We start from the raw sequence: 18,186 nt of genomic DNA, 5'->3' as shown, positions 1-18,186 counted from the left end.
TTTACCCTTTCCCTATGCTCATAGCAAGTTGGGCAAGAGGACTAACTGTATTTGATTTGATGACACTTTTATTTTGCATTAAAAGCAGCAAATGTAAAAAGTGGCTCCTGTCACCATGTTTTATCCCTACCTCTTTTCAGATTGGGCTGCCAGACAGCTTCAGCGAGGTTGACTACACTTACTTGCTCTTCATGTAAATCTTTGAATCTTTGACTTTAAATCAATTGTGGTGTGAAGTTCCTGATGTAGCTTCCAGTCACTGAAATAGTTTAAGTAAAGGCCACAGTTTGAGAGCAGGACAGATAAGTACAAGATGGCTTTTTCTTTTTAAACTACAAGGTCTTTAAGTACATGTATACATTAGCTAAAGTTAACTTGCAATGTCATGAGAATCTCAGTATCCTCAGTAGCCTAATGGATGATAAACAGAATCTCTCTACGCTTTGGCATCTCAATAAGTCAGAACTAAGAAGAAAACTTCTGCTTGGAGGCACAAGGATCAAGGGTAAGGCGGGGGTATGGTTGGAGTTTGGCATTGTAAGAAGGGCGAGGTGCAAATGTAGGGGTGTATAAATGTGGGGCTGTGGTTGGGATGAGTCACTGTAATGCGTGTGTGGTTGAGGTAAGCGTACATTACAATTAAAACGGTGGGGCAAAGAGGAACAGGAAGGGCAAGACAGGTAAAAGCCAGCCATGGAGCCAAAGGGGGAGGCCCCCAGGTCTCAGCCACGTGGACAGAGAGCTGAACAAGGTCACCAGTTGGAGGACCGCCCTCCACTCAACTAATCTATGTAGGTAAAAGGTAAGAGCGTCTTGCATTATGTTAAGGGCGAGTGATGAACTCTCAAATCCCTGTGACACATCCATAATGATGAACCAGAATTCAGACTGTTCCTCTGTCTCTCATCCTCACCAAAGCAAACAAAGTATACTCTTTATAAAAATACACAATAATCAGTTGTATTAAGGGGTTTGATTAATAAAGGAATATGGAGGCACAATGTTCCTTCTAAACCAGTGAATATATAATTCAAGACTCAGGTAACAGTCTTCTTTTTTTCCTGAAAGTGACTTCCATATTTTAGCTTGATTTGAGAAGATGATTTTGAGTGAGTCCAACCAGGAGCCCGATTTGGTAGCTCCAACAATAGTGCATTTATTCCTTACAGTGCTGACCAGCGGATGGATGGGCTTTTACCCAGGAGGACTGAGCAAGAAGCTCAATTCTGTGCGTGCACTGCAGAAAGTGAGGAGCAGACAGATCAGTCTTTGTCAGCTATACAGAGGCAATGAAGCTTTTCCATGTTTGGCCTAGGTTCAGTGTTCAACTGAAATACTGTATGTTGAGGCTGTTGCACATTACTTTTAGCTGGTCAAACACATCAGTGAGTTTAAATGAAGTCACTATTCTCTGAGTTACAGTATTCACAGTTAAGCCAGAGTGCAGGAGTTGCCAGCTATGGCATATAAATCCAAACTTGTGGAGCTGTGAATTATATTAAGAAAATAAAACAACTGTATCCACCCTGAATGGCTACCCCACACGAGTTCATGGACAAAACCTCATTTAACAAGGTTTCAGACAATATGATGAAGCCGGGATACCAAAATATGTTTAGATTTGTCCATGGGCCAGCTGACGGAGGGCAATCGTTAAACTTCATATAGCTATCATCATATAGGCCTACCTTTTAGATTTTCCTTGTAATTGAGAAAGAACCTATGTTTATGTTTTTCTTGGTGGCTGACCGGAAGTAAAGAGGAACCAAAGCTGTTGCCGTAACAACAAAAGAGCAATAGTCTTACATAAAATAAAAATAAATATATACAGACTAACATTATTGTACGTGTTAAGCGTAAAAACGTGCAGTATAAACGTGAAAATGTAAACATTAAATTATAAAACGTGGTACTCGGTGAACTGAATATTTTAATAGCTATATGAATATTTAAATAACTGTTTCCGGTTGGCGGAAGTAATTACGGTTAAGCGCCAATACGTCATTAAGAGGAGTCCCTTTAAATGAGTGAAACACGGCTGCTCTGTTTGGCTGTGCTCGTCACATTAAATTACATTCCCTCCTCTTCTGTTATTTAATGAAAAAACGGAAAGACCAACCATTTAGACAAAACGAAAGACAAGTCTCTTTTCCGGACTTCAGCAGCAACGAATTTAAGTTTTCTAACGTTACTATTCGGTAAGTGTAGTTACCTCTTCACCGACATAAGTTACAGGCTAAAAACATGGTGGCGGCTAACCGCTAGCTTTAGAACTAGGCATGTTTCAACGTATGTTAGCTTATTTGTTTAGCCTGGTTTTACAAATGTTAAGTGGTTAACTAAGTTACCGGACTCAACCAGTCACCTGTTACGTGGCTACCTCTACGTCACCCGGTAAATGGCTAGCTAGCATTAGCATATTCAAATTTCGTCGTCATATGTATGCTAAGTGACGCTATGTTAGCGCTCCCAGAGGTGGAACACTTGTCTACATCATAATGGCGGATGAAGCTTTGGAGCTTTCTTTCTGTCTGTGCCGAAAATTATTAGAAAAGTCACGGTTTCAAAGTCAACAGTCATAGTGACATCTGGTGGCTTATAAAACTAAAGCACTGACGTTACAACACCTTGCGGTTTTTAATGGTTTTAGTCTCGTATGTGTGCAATAAAAGTTAATCAAGTCTTCGTGGTTTTGTTAAATATATAATAAGCTAATACCTTAATTCCTATTTATTTAATTGCTTCCGCTAACATCCATGATCAGAACTGCTTTCATAGCCGCGGTATGTTATTCATAGCCATAGAAATAGCATGAGATATTTACCCAGTATTATTTATCTAGAAATGTTCTATTTCTATGTTCATAGCAGAGGTCTGCTACTCAGAAATAACAGACTGTAGAATACCGTTTTGGCCTATAATCAGACTCGAGTATTCAACAAAGCCGTGTAATGATGTGCAATCTGTTATAGTAAAATAATTATGTCCAATTAAGTTTTGCGCTTTCCAAAAAGTCTAGATACAGAGTGTTATTGTACCTTATAGTTTGGGCCCATTATCCGTTTTGGACTCATGCGTTTAAACTTCCTGGGCTTTATTTATGTAACATGTGATTCGCCATGTGATTTTATTGAAGAATGCTGTTCATTAAATGAGTCTATTACTTCTTTCTTTTTACATTATTACTTGGTACCAGGTAAAAATGTTCTCAATGTCATGATTATATCTTTGAAGCTGACATCGCCATATTTCTCAATTATTCTCCCCTCTTCGTATGCCACTAATGTACCTATCACATAGTTCAGCTAAGAAACTGTCAAACTGAAGAATTGCTTTCTGAGGCCTTAGTGAAGTTTGAAGCTTCTGACGTTGTCAGTCACGTGGCATTCTTCTTTTGACACAATCTCCAGCACAATGATTTTCAAACAGTGAGGTTCACAGCTTTGGTATCAGTCAGGCCACATCTAGTGCACAAGAAAATCAAGCCAGTACAAAAGGACACAGAACATGATGAACCTAGTAACACCAAAAACTCTCCACAGGTACATGGTATTAATTGTTAGCTATGTTTTCAAGCTCACAATGATCCTACATCTTTATAAGCATTGAACACGCTGTTTGATAGATGCACCAACCATTATTGATCTTGCTCATGTTCTTTTGTGAGTTTAACATCTGTGAAATTTGCTCTGTTAACATTAGTTTATGACAATTACCAAAGCTGTCAGTGACAGTTTTCTCTTTTATATTTCTTTGGACACAACTTTTGTCAGTGACTTTGAAAGTGTGTTGTATCAAAGAAGAAGAGGTGCATTAAATATCTGTGCTAATAATGGTGATTTCTTTTTTAAAATCTTGAAAGCAAGTTAACTCACAATTACAAATTGTTAGCTTAATTGTCATTGTACGATATCTGTGTAGAATGTATAGCATTTTGAAGTTCACAATACTTTTGAGTTAGCCCTTTTCCTACTTACTATAAAAAAGACTAACTGGATGCTTTTAACTGCCCATCTGGATGCTTTTAACTGCCTTAAATCCTGGTTCACCTCCAACTTCCTCAAACTCAACTCTGATAAAACAGAACTCCTCCTGGTCGGTACCAAATCCACTTTATCCAAAACTGACAGTTTCTCCCTCACTATTGACAGTTCCACAGTGTCCCCCTCCCCTCAGGTTAAGAGTCTGGGTGTCATGCTCGACAGCTCATTGTCTTTCCACTCACACATCAATCCGGTCTGCATATGTCCACCTACGAAACATTAACCGTCTCCGCCCCTCCCTCACCCCTCACACCACGGCTATCCTGGTCCACAGCCTCGTCACCTCCCGCATTGATTATTGTAACTCACTCCTCCTTGGTGCCCCTCACAAATTCCTCCATAAGCTTCAACTGGTCCAAAACTCTGCAGCTGGCATTATTACCAGAACCCCCTCCTTTCACCACATCACCCCTGTCCCCCAGCAGCTTCACTGGCTTCCAGTCAAATTCAGAATCCATTGCAAAATCCTTCTGTATACTTTCAAGGCCATTCACCCACCCCCCCACCTGTCTGATCTCCTCCACATCACCACCCCCTCTCGCTCCCTCAGGTCGTCCTCCTCCCTCCACCTCTCTGTGCCCCCCACCTGGCTCAGCACCATGGGGAGCAGAGCTTTCAGTCGCTCTGCTCCCCCCGCACCTCAGAAACATGGACTCTCTACCCCATTTCAAATCACAACTCAAAACCCATCTGTTCCAAATTGCATATTCACTTTAATTGCCCACATCCATTTTTACTTTGTGTCTCTCTTGTCTGTTGTTTTTATTTATTTTAATTGTGATTTTAATTGTGTTTTTAATGCTCTGTAAGTGTCCTTGAGTGTTGAGAAAGGCGCTTTTAAATAAAATGTCTTATCAACACACTTTATCTGGGATTGTATGTGTAAACCAATTTTACTAATTCTAAAATTCTTATGTTAATTTAAAGATCTATTGCAGCGTGCGGTATGTTTTCTAGGTTATTCAAAAGGACGAGTGTAAATCCATAACAAGCTGCACATGGCAGTAGAAAGTACAGTATTCTAAACTAAATGTGTCGGTGTTGTGTTCTGTGCTCAGGTTTCTGGACTGCTTGTGGATAATGCTGGACACACCTGAAGAACGTTTTCCTGCTTGTCTACTGTACTGGTAGGTAAATTAAATTACAGTCGCTTTCATGTGACAACGAAGAAGAAATGTACATTTAATACACTCATGAGAACAAAATTCAGGATGTTGGCTAATTTGAATTAATTTCATATTTTATGACATAAGCACTGACTTGACTGTGCGAACATCACCCAACATGAAAGAGTAATGCTGCTGCATATGATGTTAACATAACTTGATCATTTTGATATTACTTGAGTCGAGTTTGTTGATGCTGGAATCATGAACAGCTGAAATGGCCCCTAGTTTTACTGCGAGTTGGGGGGGGGGGGCTATGAACAGCAAAAAGGTAAAATAGCGGGTGTTTGTTTGCACAGAAGCATTAGTTGACTGCCTTATGAACTATAGTTTCTGTATGCCTGGGTCCAGTCCTTCGAATCCGCCCAATCCATCGGAGTGTAGCAACCTGTTGATTCTGTCTGATATTAGCAAAGATTCCTTAGCAAATGATTTGTGCTTTTGACATAAAGGAAATTTACCAGCAACTTGTGCAGAGAAGTAGCTTAGGTTAATACTGTAACGTCTGTGTCATTCAGTGGAGCATATGCCAAATGTCAAAGAACACTGGAAAAGTGCATGTCCTTGTTGCCCGCTATCTGTCTTACGTGTGATTATTTTTTTCATGGAACTTATTGTCTCTGAAAGGGGACCTGCATCAATTTTACACATCATGGTCTGTATCAGTTTTGAGGGAGTACTTTTGCATGTGTGAAAAAAGTTGTATAAAGCCTTTTGTGGCGAGAGGATGCATGCACAACACCTATCAAATAGCTGTCACATGAGTTAGTGCTGGTTGGTGCTGAAGACAGAAACTTTGAAAATTAAAAGAATCAGAAGGCCAGCAGTTAGGCAGAAATGAGGTTATCAGACCTCTGTAGCCTGCTCCTCATCTCTGCTTGGGGCTCAAGACTTCATGAGCTGCTACGAGCTTAACACTGAATTTATGATACCTGATGCCTTTATGATACATTCAAGTTATCACATATTATTCTTTATTGTTCAACAAAACCCAAGAAGAAATGTCTTTCAATGTGTGTCGCTGTCCATGGTGCTGAAACAGTCAGGTCTGTGATTTTCTCACAGTTTTTTGCAGTTGTTCTGTCTTACTGCCTAATTGTCAGCTGGGTTTTTCCATTTCTGGCCACACATCCCTCTTCCCATCATAAGGCAATCGTCATTTGATTTACACAGAGAATGTATGAATTATTAATCACAATTAATCACAACAAATCTTGTGTCACTTAGCATTCTATGACTGCTTGGGACCCTGACTGTAGACAAAAAGCAACTACTACTACTACTACTACTTCAACTACTAATAGTACTACTACTACCACTAATAGTATGAATACTACTACAACAACAACTAATAATAGTATTACTGCTACAGCTACTACTACTGATAATAATAATGCAATGAATTGTCTGTTCAGTGATGTATTAAGAAGAAATATTTTGTAACAAAACAAGAAAACTTCAAATGAGTCATAGGCATACAGGTACAGCATTTTATTCCGACTATGCCTTCTGACTAAGTGAAAATAGTTGATAAGTCTTTTTTTTAGCAACCCATAACACATTCCGTTTGTAATTTGATTTTAAAGTCAATTAAAAGTTTTTTGTTTTTTTTTATCCCATACTGTGTACAGACATTTATTTATTGTGATATGAATAATGCGTGTCTGCAAATGTAATGTTTACGTTTATTTAGTATTTAGGTTTTTGTCTTGAAGTAAACACACATTGGTCAATAAAATAAACATCTCATTTCATAAGCTACTTTTTTGTAACAATCTTCGTACAATATATTGTGGCATTTATGTTTTACATGTGGCACACAGTTCATGTTAAAGTGGGTGAAAATGTGGTGCCTTGAGACTTTGTTGAGAATATTGTATGCAGGTGTAAAGAGTAAAAAGCGACTCATGGTGCCGCTGTAGGCCAGCACACAGTTTGCACCGACATCTCCACCCACTGTTACTGCATTAAAATCGGTTGTTAATTTTCAGTAGAATCGCCTCATTCCCCGGCTGATTTTCATGGCGTTCGATGTTGTGGCATGTTGGAATATTGACCTATTTTGGAATTTGACTTTTTGTTGCGCAGGCATACAGTAATTTGCACAAGCTGTGAGCTCCTATTTTTTCCGACGATGGGAGACAAAGGATTTTCAGCGCTTGGTCCGATCTTCTGCTTTGCTTCCTTTATTGTAACGCTGCACCTCGTTAATGGAGACCTGAGTTATTCTATTCCAGAGGAGATGAAACGCGAGTCTGTTATTGGAAATATAGCCAAAGATCTCGGTCTTGATCTGAGGACATTATCTTCCCGAAAGGCCCGTGTTGACTTTGAGGGTGCTCGTAAACGGTACTGTGATATTAATCTGAGTACTGGAGATTTGATCACATCGGAGAGAATTGACAGAGAAAGCCTTTGTGGCAAGAAACCGTCGTGTGTTGTTGCGGTTGATCTGGTGTTGGAAAATCCTCTGGAGCTTCATCGACTAAGTCTTCATATTCAAGATGTGAACGACAACTCGCCAAAATTCAAAAAACAATTGATTGAAATTGAAATAAGAGAATCAGCCGACAAGGGTAACCGCTTCTCTATCGAAGGGGCCCATGACACAGATATAGGTCAAAATGCTGTTCAAAGATACAGCCTACAAAAGAACGACAACTTTATTCTCGCTGTTGACAGCAGCAAAGTTGAACTGGTACTGGAGAATACACTTGATCGAGAAAAGCAAGAAGAGATTAATTTGCTTCTGACAGCTTTAGATGGTGGCTCTCCTCAGAGATCAGGTACTGTAGTGATACACGTCACTGTGCTGGATGCTAATGATAACGCCCCAGTGTTCAGCCAGGCCGTTTATAAAGCCAGTCTGCCTGAAAACTCTCCTGTAGATACTATAGTGATTACTGTTAGTGCTACTGACGCAGATGAAGGAGTGAATGGAGATGTGACATATGACTTAAGCCATGTTTCTGACGACGATGTAAATGTGTTTTCTATTGATTCTAAAACTGGAGAAATTAAAGTAACTGGTTTGATTGACTTTGAAGAAAGCAGTTCTTTTGAAATGAGAGTGGAATCCAAAGATGGTTTAGGACTGACCTCTTACGCTAAAGTTATAATAGATGTTACTGATGTAAATGATAATGCTCCAGTCATATACCTGAAATCACTGACTAATCCCATACCTGAGGATGTGTCACCTGGTTCAGAGGTGGGCATCATTAACGTGCAGGATAGAGACTCTGAGAATAACAGACAGGTCCGCTGCTCCATTCAGCAAAACGCCCCTTTTAAGTTGGTTCCTTCTATTAAAAACTATTATTCTCTGGTGACCACAGGACAACTGGACCGTGAAGTAGTGTCTGATTACAACATTACAATCACTGCCACTGACGAGGGCTCTCCACCTCTGTCCTCGTCTAAAACTGTTGAGTTATCTGTAGCAGACATCAACGACAACCCACCTGTGTTTGAGGAACAGTCGTACAGCGCATATGTGAGTGAAAATAACAAACCTGGCTCCACTTTATGTTCCGTTAGTGCTCGAGACCCCGACTGGAGACAAAACGGTACAGTGATTTATTCTCTGTTACCTGGTGAGGTGAACGGTGCCCCGGTGTCGTCCTATGTGTCTGTTAACGGAGACACGGGGGTGATCCACGCTGTGAGGTCGTTTGATTATGAACAGTTGAGGAGCTTTAAAGTCCACGTGATGGGCAGAGACAACGGTTCTCCTCCGCTGAGCAGCAACGTGACCGTCAGTGTTTTCATATCGGATGTGAATGACAACTCTCCTCAGATACTGTACCCCGGTCCGGAGGGCAACTCCTTCATGACCGAGCTGGTCCCCAAAGCTGCACACGGAGGCTCTCTGGTGTCCAAAGTGATCGCGGTGGACGCGGACTCCGGACAGAATGCCTGGCTGTCCTATGATATAGTGAAATCCACTGATCCGGGCCTTTTCACTATTGGTGTCCACAGCGGAGAGATCAGGACACAGCGGGACATTTCCGAGTCTGACAGCATGAAACAGAACCTGATTGTGTCAGTGAAAGATAACGGACAGCCCTCTCTGTCTGCCACCTGTTCCATGTATTTACTGATTTCTGATAACTTGGCTGAGGTGCCAGAACTGAAGGATATTTCTTATGATGAGAAGAATTCCAAACTGACGTCTTATCTGATCATCGCGCTGGTGTCTGTGTCGACGTTTTTCCTGACCTTCATCATCATCATCCTGGGTGTGAGGTTTTGTCGCAGGAGAAAGCCCAGACTGTTGTTTGATGGAGCAGTTGCCATCCCCAGCGCTTATCTCCCTCCTAATTACGCCGATGTTGACGGCACAGGAACTTTACGCAGCACTTACAATTATGACGCCTACCTGACAACAGGTTCAAGAACCAGTGACTTCAAGTTCGTGTCATCTTACAATGACAACACACTGCCTGCTGACCAGACTCTGAGGAAAAGTCCATCAGACTTTGCTGATGCGTTCGAGGACTTAGCGCCATCTGCAGAGGTAGGAACCGTGTACTTCACTGACAACAGTGCATGTTTGACTTTTGATTGAGCCCTTTTAATGTCTGTGTCGCTGCAGCATGAGTTTGTGTCTCTGACAGTGAATATGCAGCCGCTGAAGCAAACATTTTGTATCATGTAGGGAAACATTTATTGGTCGATGTTAACGTCGTAAATAACACCAGAAATGTATTACATATTTTTGTCTTTTGTGCTTCAACAGTGGTACTCCTCAATTGTCTGTTTGTAAGACGTGTTTTTTATTTTTCATTTTTCGTTATTGTTTAAACGTTTGTCATTTCATCTCAGGTTCTCCGTCAGAAAGATGAACGTTGAATGTGATTACATGACGGGATTTTTATTTCTATCATGTGAGTCAGTTGTTGATTTTATACTGCTGCTGTTTGTAGATGATGTTAATCGTGAGTAATTCGCGATGTAGAATAACACAATCATTCGCGACCAAGGAGTGACTTCAACCTGATCATTTGCAAGCAGACAATCTGGGCCCAAAGGAAAACCTTGATAGTTAAAAGAACATTTTTTACAGGCTAAGTTTAGTTATACGTGGACCTGTCACAGAACAATTTCTTTGATCAAGCATTTAACGCAGGCTGTCGTGGAACCTTGCTTTTACATTATTTGCTTCTTAACATGTTTTCTTATTGTTTCAGTGGTTGTCGCTTATTGGGATGATCGAAACAGAGCTTCCTTGTCTGACTCAGCCGAGGGTGGGTGTCTAATGGCTAAGGTCTAAGTTTAAGTCGCTGTTTACTTTTGTGAAATTGTCTAAACTCAGAATAGCACAGTCTAAGAACTGTGGCCAGGACACCAAAACAAAGTTCAGTATGTTAGTGCCATCAGCTCTGTCAAATCTAAAGGTATCTGTCCATGGTACTGAAACACTCAAGTGCTCACGCACACCCCCAACTGTAGATGTGTTGGTGTTGCAGTTGCGACATCTGGTTCTTGATGTGCCTCGAAATGAGACCGGGCTGGTTTCTTAATAATAATAATGCTGATGATTATCTGAATGTGATTTACTTGCAATGAGAAGTTTGGGTTCTTGTAATTTATGCTATTGCCTCAGCTCATTGTCTTTATATCGAGTGCTCAACCGTTTTATAGTACTTCAGACTTTACAGTGGTAGTATTGTACTCAAATTTGGCTGGTATTTTCTTTCACATGCTCAAACAGTAGCATTAATTAATGTATTGCCTACTTATATGTACAGACACATTTTGGAATCTAAAGCAAAGATAATACATTCCACACCATATTTCATGATTTGTCGCACATGCACAGTAGCTATATTTGAAAGTAAGTGAATATAATATTAATGTCATATGAGACTTTGTGGCGAATATTTCTTGCATAGTAGTGTGAAGATTACAAGTGACACGTGGTGTCGCTGTTTACTGACGGAAAGCAACGCTGTCACTACTCCACCCACTGCTATATGGATATCAGCTGCAGATTTTCCAGATAAATGGTTATATTTCCGAAGAAGCTGTATTGCGTACATTGCTCTGAGGTGTTGGATTATTTTGTGTTTTTAGACGGTTTTTATTGTTTCGCAGTGGGAGTTATAAATTGGACAAGCTGAGGAAGCCTTTTTGTGTCAGGATGGGAGACAAAGGATTTCCACCGCTTCGCCCGATCCTCTGCTTTGCTTCCTTTATTGTAACGCTGCACCTCGTTAATGGAGACCTGAGTTATTCTATTCCAGAGGAGATGAAACGCGAGTCTGTTATTGGAAATATAGCCAAAGATCTCGGTCTTGATCTGAGGACATTATCTTCCCGAAAGGCCCGTGTGGATGTTGAAGGAACTCGTAAACGGTACTGTGATATTAATCTGAGTACTGGAGATTTGATCACATCGGAGAGAATTGACAGAGAAAGCCTTTGTGGCAAGAAACCGTCGTGTGTTGTGAAGGTTGATCTGGTGTTAGAAAATCCTCTGGAGCTTCATCGACTAAGTCTTCATATTCAAGATGTGAACGACAACTCGCCAAAATTCAAAAAACAACTGATTGAAATGGAAGTATGGGAGTCTGCGGAAAAGGGTAACCGCTTCTCTATCGAAGAGGCCCATGACGCAGATATAGGTCAAAATGCTGTTCAAAGATACAGCCTACAAAAGAACGACAACTTTATTCTCGCTGTTGACAGCAACAAGGTTGAGCTCGTACTAGAAAATAAACTTGATCGAGAAAAGCGAAACGAAATTAATTTGCTTCTGACAGCTTTAGATGGTGGCTCTCCTCAGAGATCAGGTACTGTAGTCATACACGTCACTGTGCTGGATGCTAATGATAACGCCCCAGTGTTCAGCCAGGCCGTTTATAAAGCCAGTCTGCCTGAAAACTCTCCTGTAGATACTATAGTGATTACTGTTAGTGCTACTGATGCAGATGAAGGAGTGAATGGAGATGTGACATATGACTTAAGCCATGTGTCTGACGATGATGTGAATGCATTTTCTATTGATCCTAAAACCGGAGAGATCAGAGTAACTGGAGTGATTGACTTCGAAGAAAGCAGTTCTTTTGAGATGAGAGTGGAAGCTAAAGATGGTTTAGGTTTAACTTCTTATGCTAAAGTTTTAATAGATGTTAGTGATGTAAATGATAATGCTCCAGTGATATATCTGAAATCACTTTCTAACGCCGTACCTGAGGATGTGTCACCTGGCACAGAGGTGGGCATCATTAACGTGCAGGATAGCGACTCTGAGAATAACGGACAAGTCCGCTGCTCCATTCAGCAAAGCGCCCCTTTTAAGTTGGTTCCTTCTATTAAAAACTATTATTCTCTGGTGACCACAGGACAACTGGACCGTGAAGTAGTGTCTGATTACAACATTACAATCACTGCCAGTGACGAGGGCTCTCCACCTCTGTCCTCGTCTAAAACTGTTGAGTTATCTGTAGCAGACATCAACGACAACCCACCTGTGTTTGAGGAACAGTCGTACAGCGCATATGTGAGTGAAAATAACAAACCTGGCTCCACTTTATGTTCCGTTAGTGCTCGAGACCCCGACTGGAGACAAAACGGTACAGTGATTTATTCTCTGTTACCTGGTGAGGTGAACGGTGCCCCGGTGTCGTCCTATGTGTCTGTTAACGGAGACACGGGGGTGATCCACGCTGTGAGGTCGTTTGATTATGAACAGTTGAGGAGCAAAGTCCACGTGATGGGCAGAGACAACGGTTTCTCCTCCGGAGCAGCAACGTGACCGTCAGTGTGTTCATATCGGATGTGAATGACAACTCTCCTCAGATACTGTACCCCGGTCCGGAGGGCAACTCCTTCATGACCGAGCTGGTCCCCAAAGCTGCACACGGAGGCTCTCTGGTGTCCAAAGTGATCGCGGTGGACGCGGACTCCGGACAGAACGCATGGCTGTCCTATGATATAGTGAAATCCACTGATCCGGGCCTTTTCACTATTGGTGTCCACAGCGGAGAGATCAGGACACAGCGGGACATTTCCGAGTCTGACAGCATGAAACAGAACCTGATTGTGTCAGTGAAAGATAACGGACAGCCCTCTCTGTCTGCCACCTGTTCCATGTATTTACTGATTTCTGATAACTTGGCTGAGGTGCCAGAACTGAAGGACATTTCTTATGATGAGAAGAATTCCAAACTGACGTCTTATCTGATCATCGCGCTGGTGTCTGTGTCGACGTTTTTCCTGACCTTCATCATCATCATCCTGGGTGTGAGGTTTTGTCGCAGGAGAAAGCCCAGACTGTTGTTTGATGGAGCAGTTGCCATCCCCAGCGCTTATCTTCCTCCTAATTACGCGGATGTTGACGGCACAGGAACTTTACGCAGCACTTACAATTATGACGCCTACCTGACAACAGGTTCAAGAACCAGTGACTTTAAGTTCGTGTCATCTTACAATGACAACACACTGCCTGCTGACCAGACTCTGAGGAAAAGTCCATCAGACTTTGCTGATGCGTTCGAGGACTTGGAGCCGTCTGCAGAGGTAGGAACCGTTTACTTCACTGGCAACAGTGCATGTTTGACTTTTTTATTGAGTCCTTTAATGTCTGTGTCGCTGCAGGACGAGTTTGTGTCACCGAAGCAAACATTTTGCATAATGTAGGGAAAGTTCAGTTGGTCGGTGATTACCTTGTACATTTCGCCAGGTTATTATTATATATTTTTGCCTTTTTTTCTTCAAAACAGTGAATCTCCCCACTTGGTGTGTATTTGTAAGACGTGTTTTTAATGACTTTATATTTCGTTCTTGTTAAAAACTTTATAATTTCATCTAAAGACCTCCTTAAGAAACATTGCACGACTAAACAGTTGTGAATTGTTGATGTTTGTAGACAATGTTAATTGTGAGTAATTCGCTATACGTAGAATAACATAATCATTCGCGACCAAGAAGTGACTTCAACCTGATCTTTGCAAGCAGACAACCTGGGCCTCATGGAAACATTAATAGTTTAAAGAACAATTTTTACCAGCAAGGTGTAGCTTTGAGTGGAGCTGTCGCAGAACTATTTATTTTAAAGCGAGCATTCAACGCAGGCTGTTTTGGGGCTTTGCTTTTACATTTTTTTGCCCTTAAACATCTTTTCGGTTTGTGTCAGTGGTTGTTACTTATTGGCATGATGCAACCAGAGCTTCCGTGTCTGAGTCAGCCGAGGGTGGGTGGCCAACGGTTAGGTCTAAGTTTTCGTCGGTGTTTACTTTTGTGAAATTGTCGTAAACTCAGAACAACACAGTCTAGGAACAGTCACCAGGAGAGCAAAACAAAATGCAGTCAGCCCTGTCAAATGTAAAGGTATCCGTCCATGGTGCTGAAACGCTCCTCAGGCGCTCAAGCACACTCGCAACCGGAGGTGTATTTTACTCCTCCTTCATGGTTTTGCATTTGCAACATCTGGTTCTTGATGGACTTCAAAATGAGACCGGGCTGGGTTCTGAATAATAATGCTGATTGTTATCGGAATGTGATTTAAATGCATTGGGGACTGATTAATGCTATTGCATCAGCTCATTGTCTTAAAGTAGAGCGCTCTACAGTTTTCTATCACTGCAGTATTTTACAGCGGTAGTATTGTACTCATATTTAGCTGGTCTTCTCTGTCCGAGGCTTAAACAGTAGCATTCATCTATGTACAAATACATTAAGAAATCTAAAGCAAAGAGAGTACATTCTATATCATATCTCATGAAGACAAGCTGTACTGGGGTCAGTAACATCTACATCTCCAAAGCTGAGCCAATGTGTCTGTTTTGAGAAAATGAAAGATTTCCCGCACATGCACAAAACGAACCTAAGTGAATGTAATATTAATGTAGTGTGAGACTTTGTAGAGAATATTTCTTGCATAGTAGTGTGAAGATTATAAGTGACTCGTGGTGTCGCTGTTGACTGACAGAAAATCGGCCCCTACTACTCCACCCACTACTACATGGACATCAGCTGCAGATTTTCCAGACAAACGGTTACAATTCCGAAGAAAGTGTCTTTCGTACATTGCTGTGAGGTGTTGGGTTATTTTGTGTATTGAGACGATTTTTCATTGTTTCGCAGTGGGAGTTATAAATTGTACAAGCTGAGGACGTCTTTTTGTGTCAGGATGCGAGACAAAGGATTTCCAGCGCTGGGCCCCATTTTCTGCTTTGCTTCCTTTATTGTAACGCTGCACCTCGTTAATGGAGACCTGAGTTATTCTATTCCAGAGGAGATGAAACGCGAGTCTGTTATTGGAAATATCGCCAAAGATCTCGGTCTTGATCTGAGGACATTATCTTCCCGAAAGGCCCGTGTTGATTTTACGGGGACTCGTAAGCGGTACTGTGATATTAATCTGAGTACTGGAGATTTGATCACATCGGAGAGAATTGACAGAGAAAGCCTTTGTGGCAAGAAACCGTCGTGTGTTGTTGCGGTTGATCTGGTGTTAGAAAATCCTCTGGAGCTTCATCGACTAAGTCTTCATATTCAAGATGTGAACGACAACACGCCGCAGTTTAACGACAATTTGATTGAAATGGAAATACGCGAGTCAGCAGACAAGGGTAACCGCTTCTCTATCGAGGAGGCCCATGACGCAGATATAGGTCAAAATGCTGTTCAAAGATACAGCCTACAAAAGAACGACAACTTTATTCTCGCTGTTGACAGCAACAAGGTTGAACTGGTACTGGAGAATACACTTGATCGAGAGAAACAGAGAGAGATTAATTTGCTTCTGACAGCTTTAGATGGTGGCTCTCCTCAGAGATCAGGTACTGTAGTCATACACGTCACTGTGCTGGATGCTAATGATAACGCCCCAGTGTTCAGCCAGGCCGTTTATAAAGCCAGTCTGCCTGAAAACTCTCCTCCAGATACTATAGTGATTACTGTTAGTGCTACTGACGCAGATGAAGGAGTGAATGGAGATATCACTTATCACTTTGGTCATGTTTCTGATGATAATGTAAATGTGTTTTCTATTGATCCTAAAAGTGGAGAAATCCGAGTAACTGGTTTGATTGACTTTGAGGAAAGCAGTTCTTTTGAAATGAGAGTAAAAGCTAAAGATGGTTTAGGTTTAACCTCTTACGCTAAGGTTATAATAGATGTTACTGATGTGAATGATAATGCTCCAGTGATAAATCTGAAATCACTTTCTAACCCCATACCTGAGAATGTGTCACCTGGTACAGAGGTGGGCATCATTAACGTGCAGGATAGAGACTCTGAGAATAACGGACTGGTTCGCTGCTCGATTCAACAAAACGCCCCTTTTAAGTTGATTCCTTCTATTAAAAACTATTATTCTCTGGTGACCACAGGACAACTGGACCGTGAAGTAGTGTCTGATTACAACATTACAATCACTGCCACTGACGAGGGCTCTCCACCTCTGTCCTCGTCTAAAACTGTTGAGTTATCTGTAGCAGACATCAACGACAACCCGCCTGTGTTTGAGGAACAGTCGTACAGCGCATATGTGAGTGAAAATAACAAACCTGGCTCCACTTTATGTTCCGTTAGTGCTCGAGACCCCGACTGGAGACAAAACGGTACAGTGATTTATTCTCTGTTACCTGGTGATGTGAACGGTGCCCCGGTGTCCTCGTATGTGTCTGTTAACGGAGACACGGGGGTGATCCACGCTGTGAGGTCGTTTGATTATGAACAGTTGAGGAGTTTTAAAGTCCACGTGATGGGCAGAGACAACGGTTCTCCTCCGCTGAGCAGCAACGTGACCGTCAGTGTGTTCATATCGGATGTGAATGACAACTCTCCTCAGATACTGTATCCCGGGCCGGAGGGCAACTCCTTCATGACCGAGCTGGTCCCCAAAGCTGCACACGGAGGCTCTCTGGTGTCCAAAGTGATCGCGGTGGACGCGGATTCCGGACAGAACGCCTGGCTGTCTTATGATATAGTGAAATCCACTGATCCGGGGCTTTTCACTATTGGTGTCCACAGCGGAGATCAGGACACAGCGGACATTTGAGTCTGACAGCATGAAACAGAACCTGATTGTGTCAGTGAAAGATAACGGACAGCTCTCTGTCTGCCACCTGTTTCATGTATTTACTGATTTCTGATAACTTGGCTGAGGTGCCAGAACTGAAGGACATTTCTTATGATGAGAAGAATTCCAAACTGACGTCTTATCTGATCATCGCGCTGGTGTCTGTGTCGACGTTTTTCCTGACCTTCATCATCATCATCATCCTGGGTGTGAGGTTTTGTCGCAGGAGAAAGCCCAGACTGTTGTTTGATGGAGCAGTTGCCATCCCCAGCGCTTATCTCCCTCCTAATTACGCAGATGTTGACGGCACGGGAACTTTACGCAGCACTTACAATTATGACGCCTACCTGACAACAGGTTCAAGAACCAGTGACTTCAAGTTCGTGTCATCTTACAATGACAACACACTGCCTGCTGACCAGACTCTGAGGAAAAGTCCATCAGACTTTGCTGATGCCTTTGAAGACTTGGAGCCGTCTGCAGAGGTAGGAACCGTTTACCTCACTGGCATCAGTACATGTTTGACTTCTCATTGACTCCTTAAAATGTCTGTGTCACTGCTACATGTGCTTGTGTGTCTGACAGTGAATAGCAGTCCCCGATGCAAACATTTTGCATCATGTAGGGAAACTTTTTTTTGGGTCGGTTTTACCGTTGTTAATAACACAAGAAAATTATCACACATGTTTACCTTTTGTTCTTCAAAACAATGGAACTCCGCACTTGGTTTGTATTCGTGCAACGTGATTTTTCTTTTTCCGTTTTTCGTTCATGTCTAAACAATTGTCAATCCATTTCAGGTTGTCTGTCAGAAACATAAACCTAACGGAATGGTTAATTTTATCATGTGTTTCAGCTGGGTGATTTTATAGTGATGCTGTTTGTAGATAATGTTAATTTTGAGTATTTCGCTTTGTAGAATAACACAATCATTCGCGACCAG

At 41.8% G+C, this 18,186-nt stretch overlaps 2 protein-coding genes across 2 annotated transcripts; both read left to right on the top strand.

Moving 5' to 3' along the window:
* The first annotated feature begins 7,226 nt into the window (after positions 1-7,226).
* Positions 7,227-15,278, top strand: LOC125895034 (protocadherin beta-15-like). The gene is made up of 3 exons (XM_049586805.1): positions 7,227-9,600; positions 13,608-13,735; positions 15,147-15,278. The coding sequence occupies exons 1-3, from the start codon at positions 7,344-7,346 to the stop codon at positions 15,276-15,278; spliced, it is 2,517 nt and encodes an 838-aa protein (XP_049442762.1). The 5' UTR covers positions 7,227-7,343.
* A 69-nt stretch (positions 15,279-15,347) lies between these two features.
* Positions 15,348-17,222, top strand: LOC125895033 (protocadherin gamma-A4-like). Its single transcript, XM_049586804.1, has one exon. The coding sequence runs from the start codon at positions 15,348-15,350 to the stop codon at positions 17,220-17,222; it is 1,875 nt and encodes a 624-aa protein (XP_049442761.1).
* Positions 17,223-18,186: the final 964 nt, after the last annotated feature.

The sequence above is a fragment of the Epinephelus fuscoguttatus genome, linkage group LG9, assembly GCF_011397635.1.
Source record: "Epinephelus fuscoguttatus linkage group LG9, E.fuscoguttatus.final_Chr_v1".
Lineage (NCBI taxonomy): Eukaryota > Metazoa > Chordata > Actinopteri > Perciformes > Serranidae > Epinephelus > Epinephelus fuscoguttatus.
The sequence above is the reverse complement of the archived record's forward strand: the minus strand, read 5'-3'. Positions and strand labels throughout refer to the sequence as shown.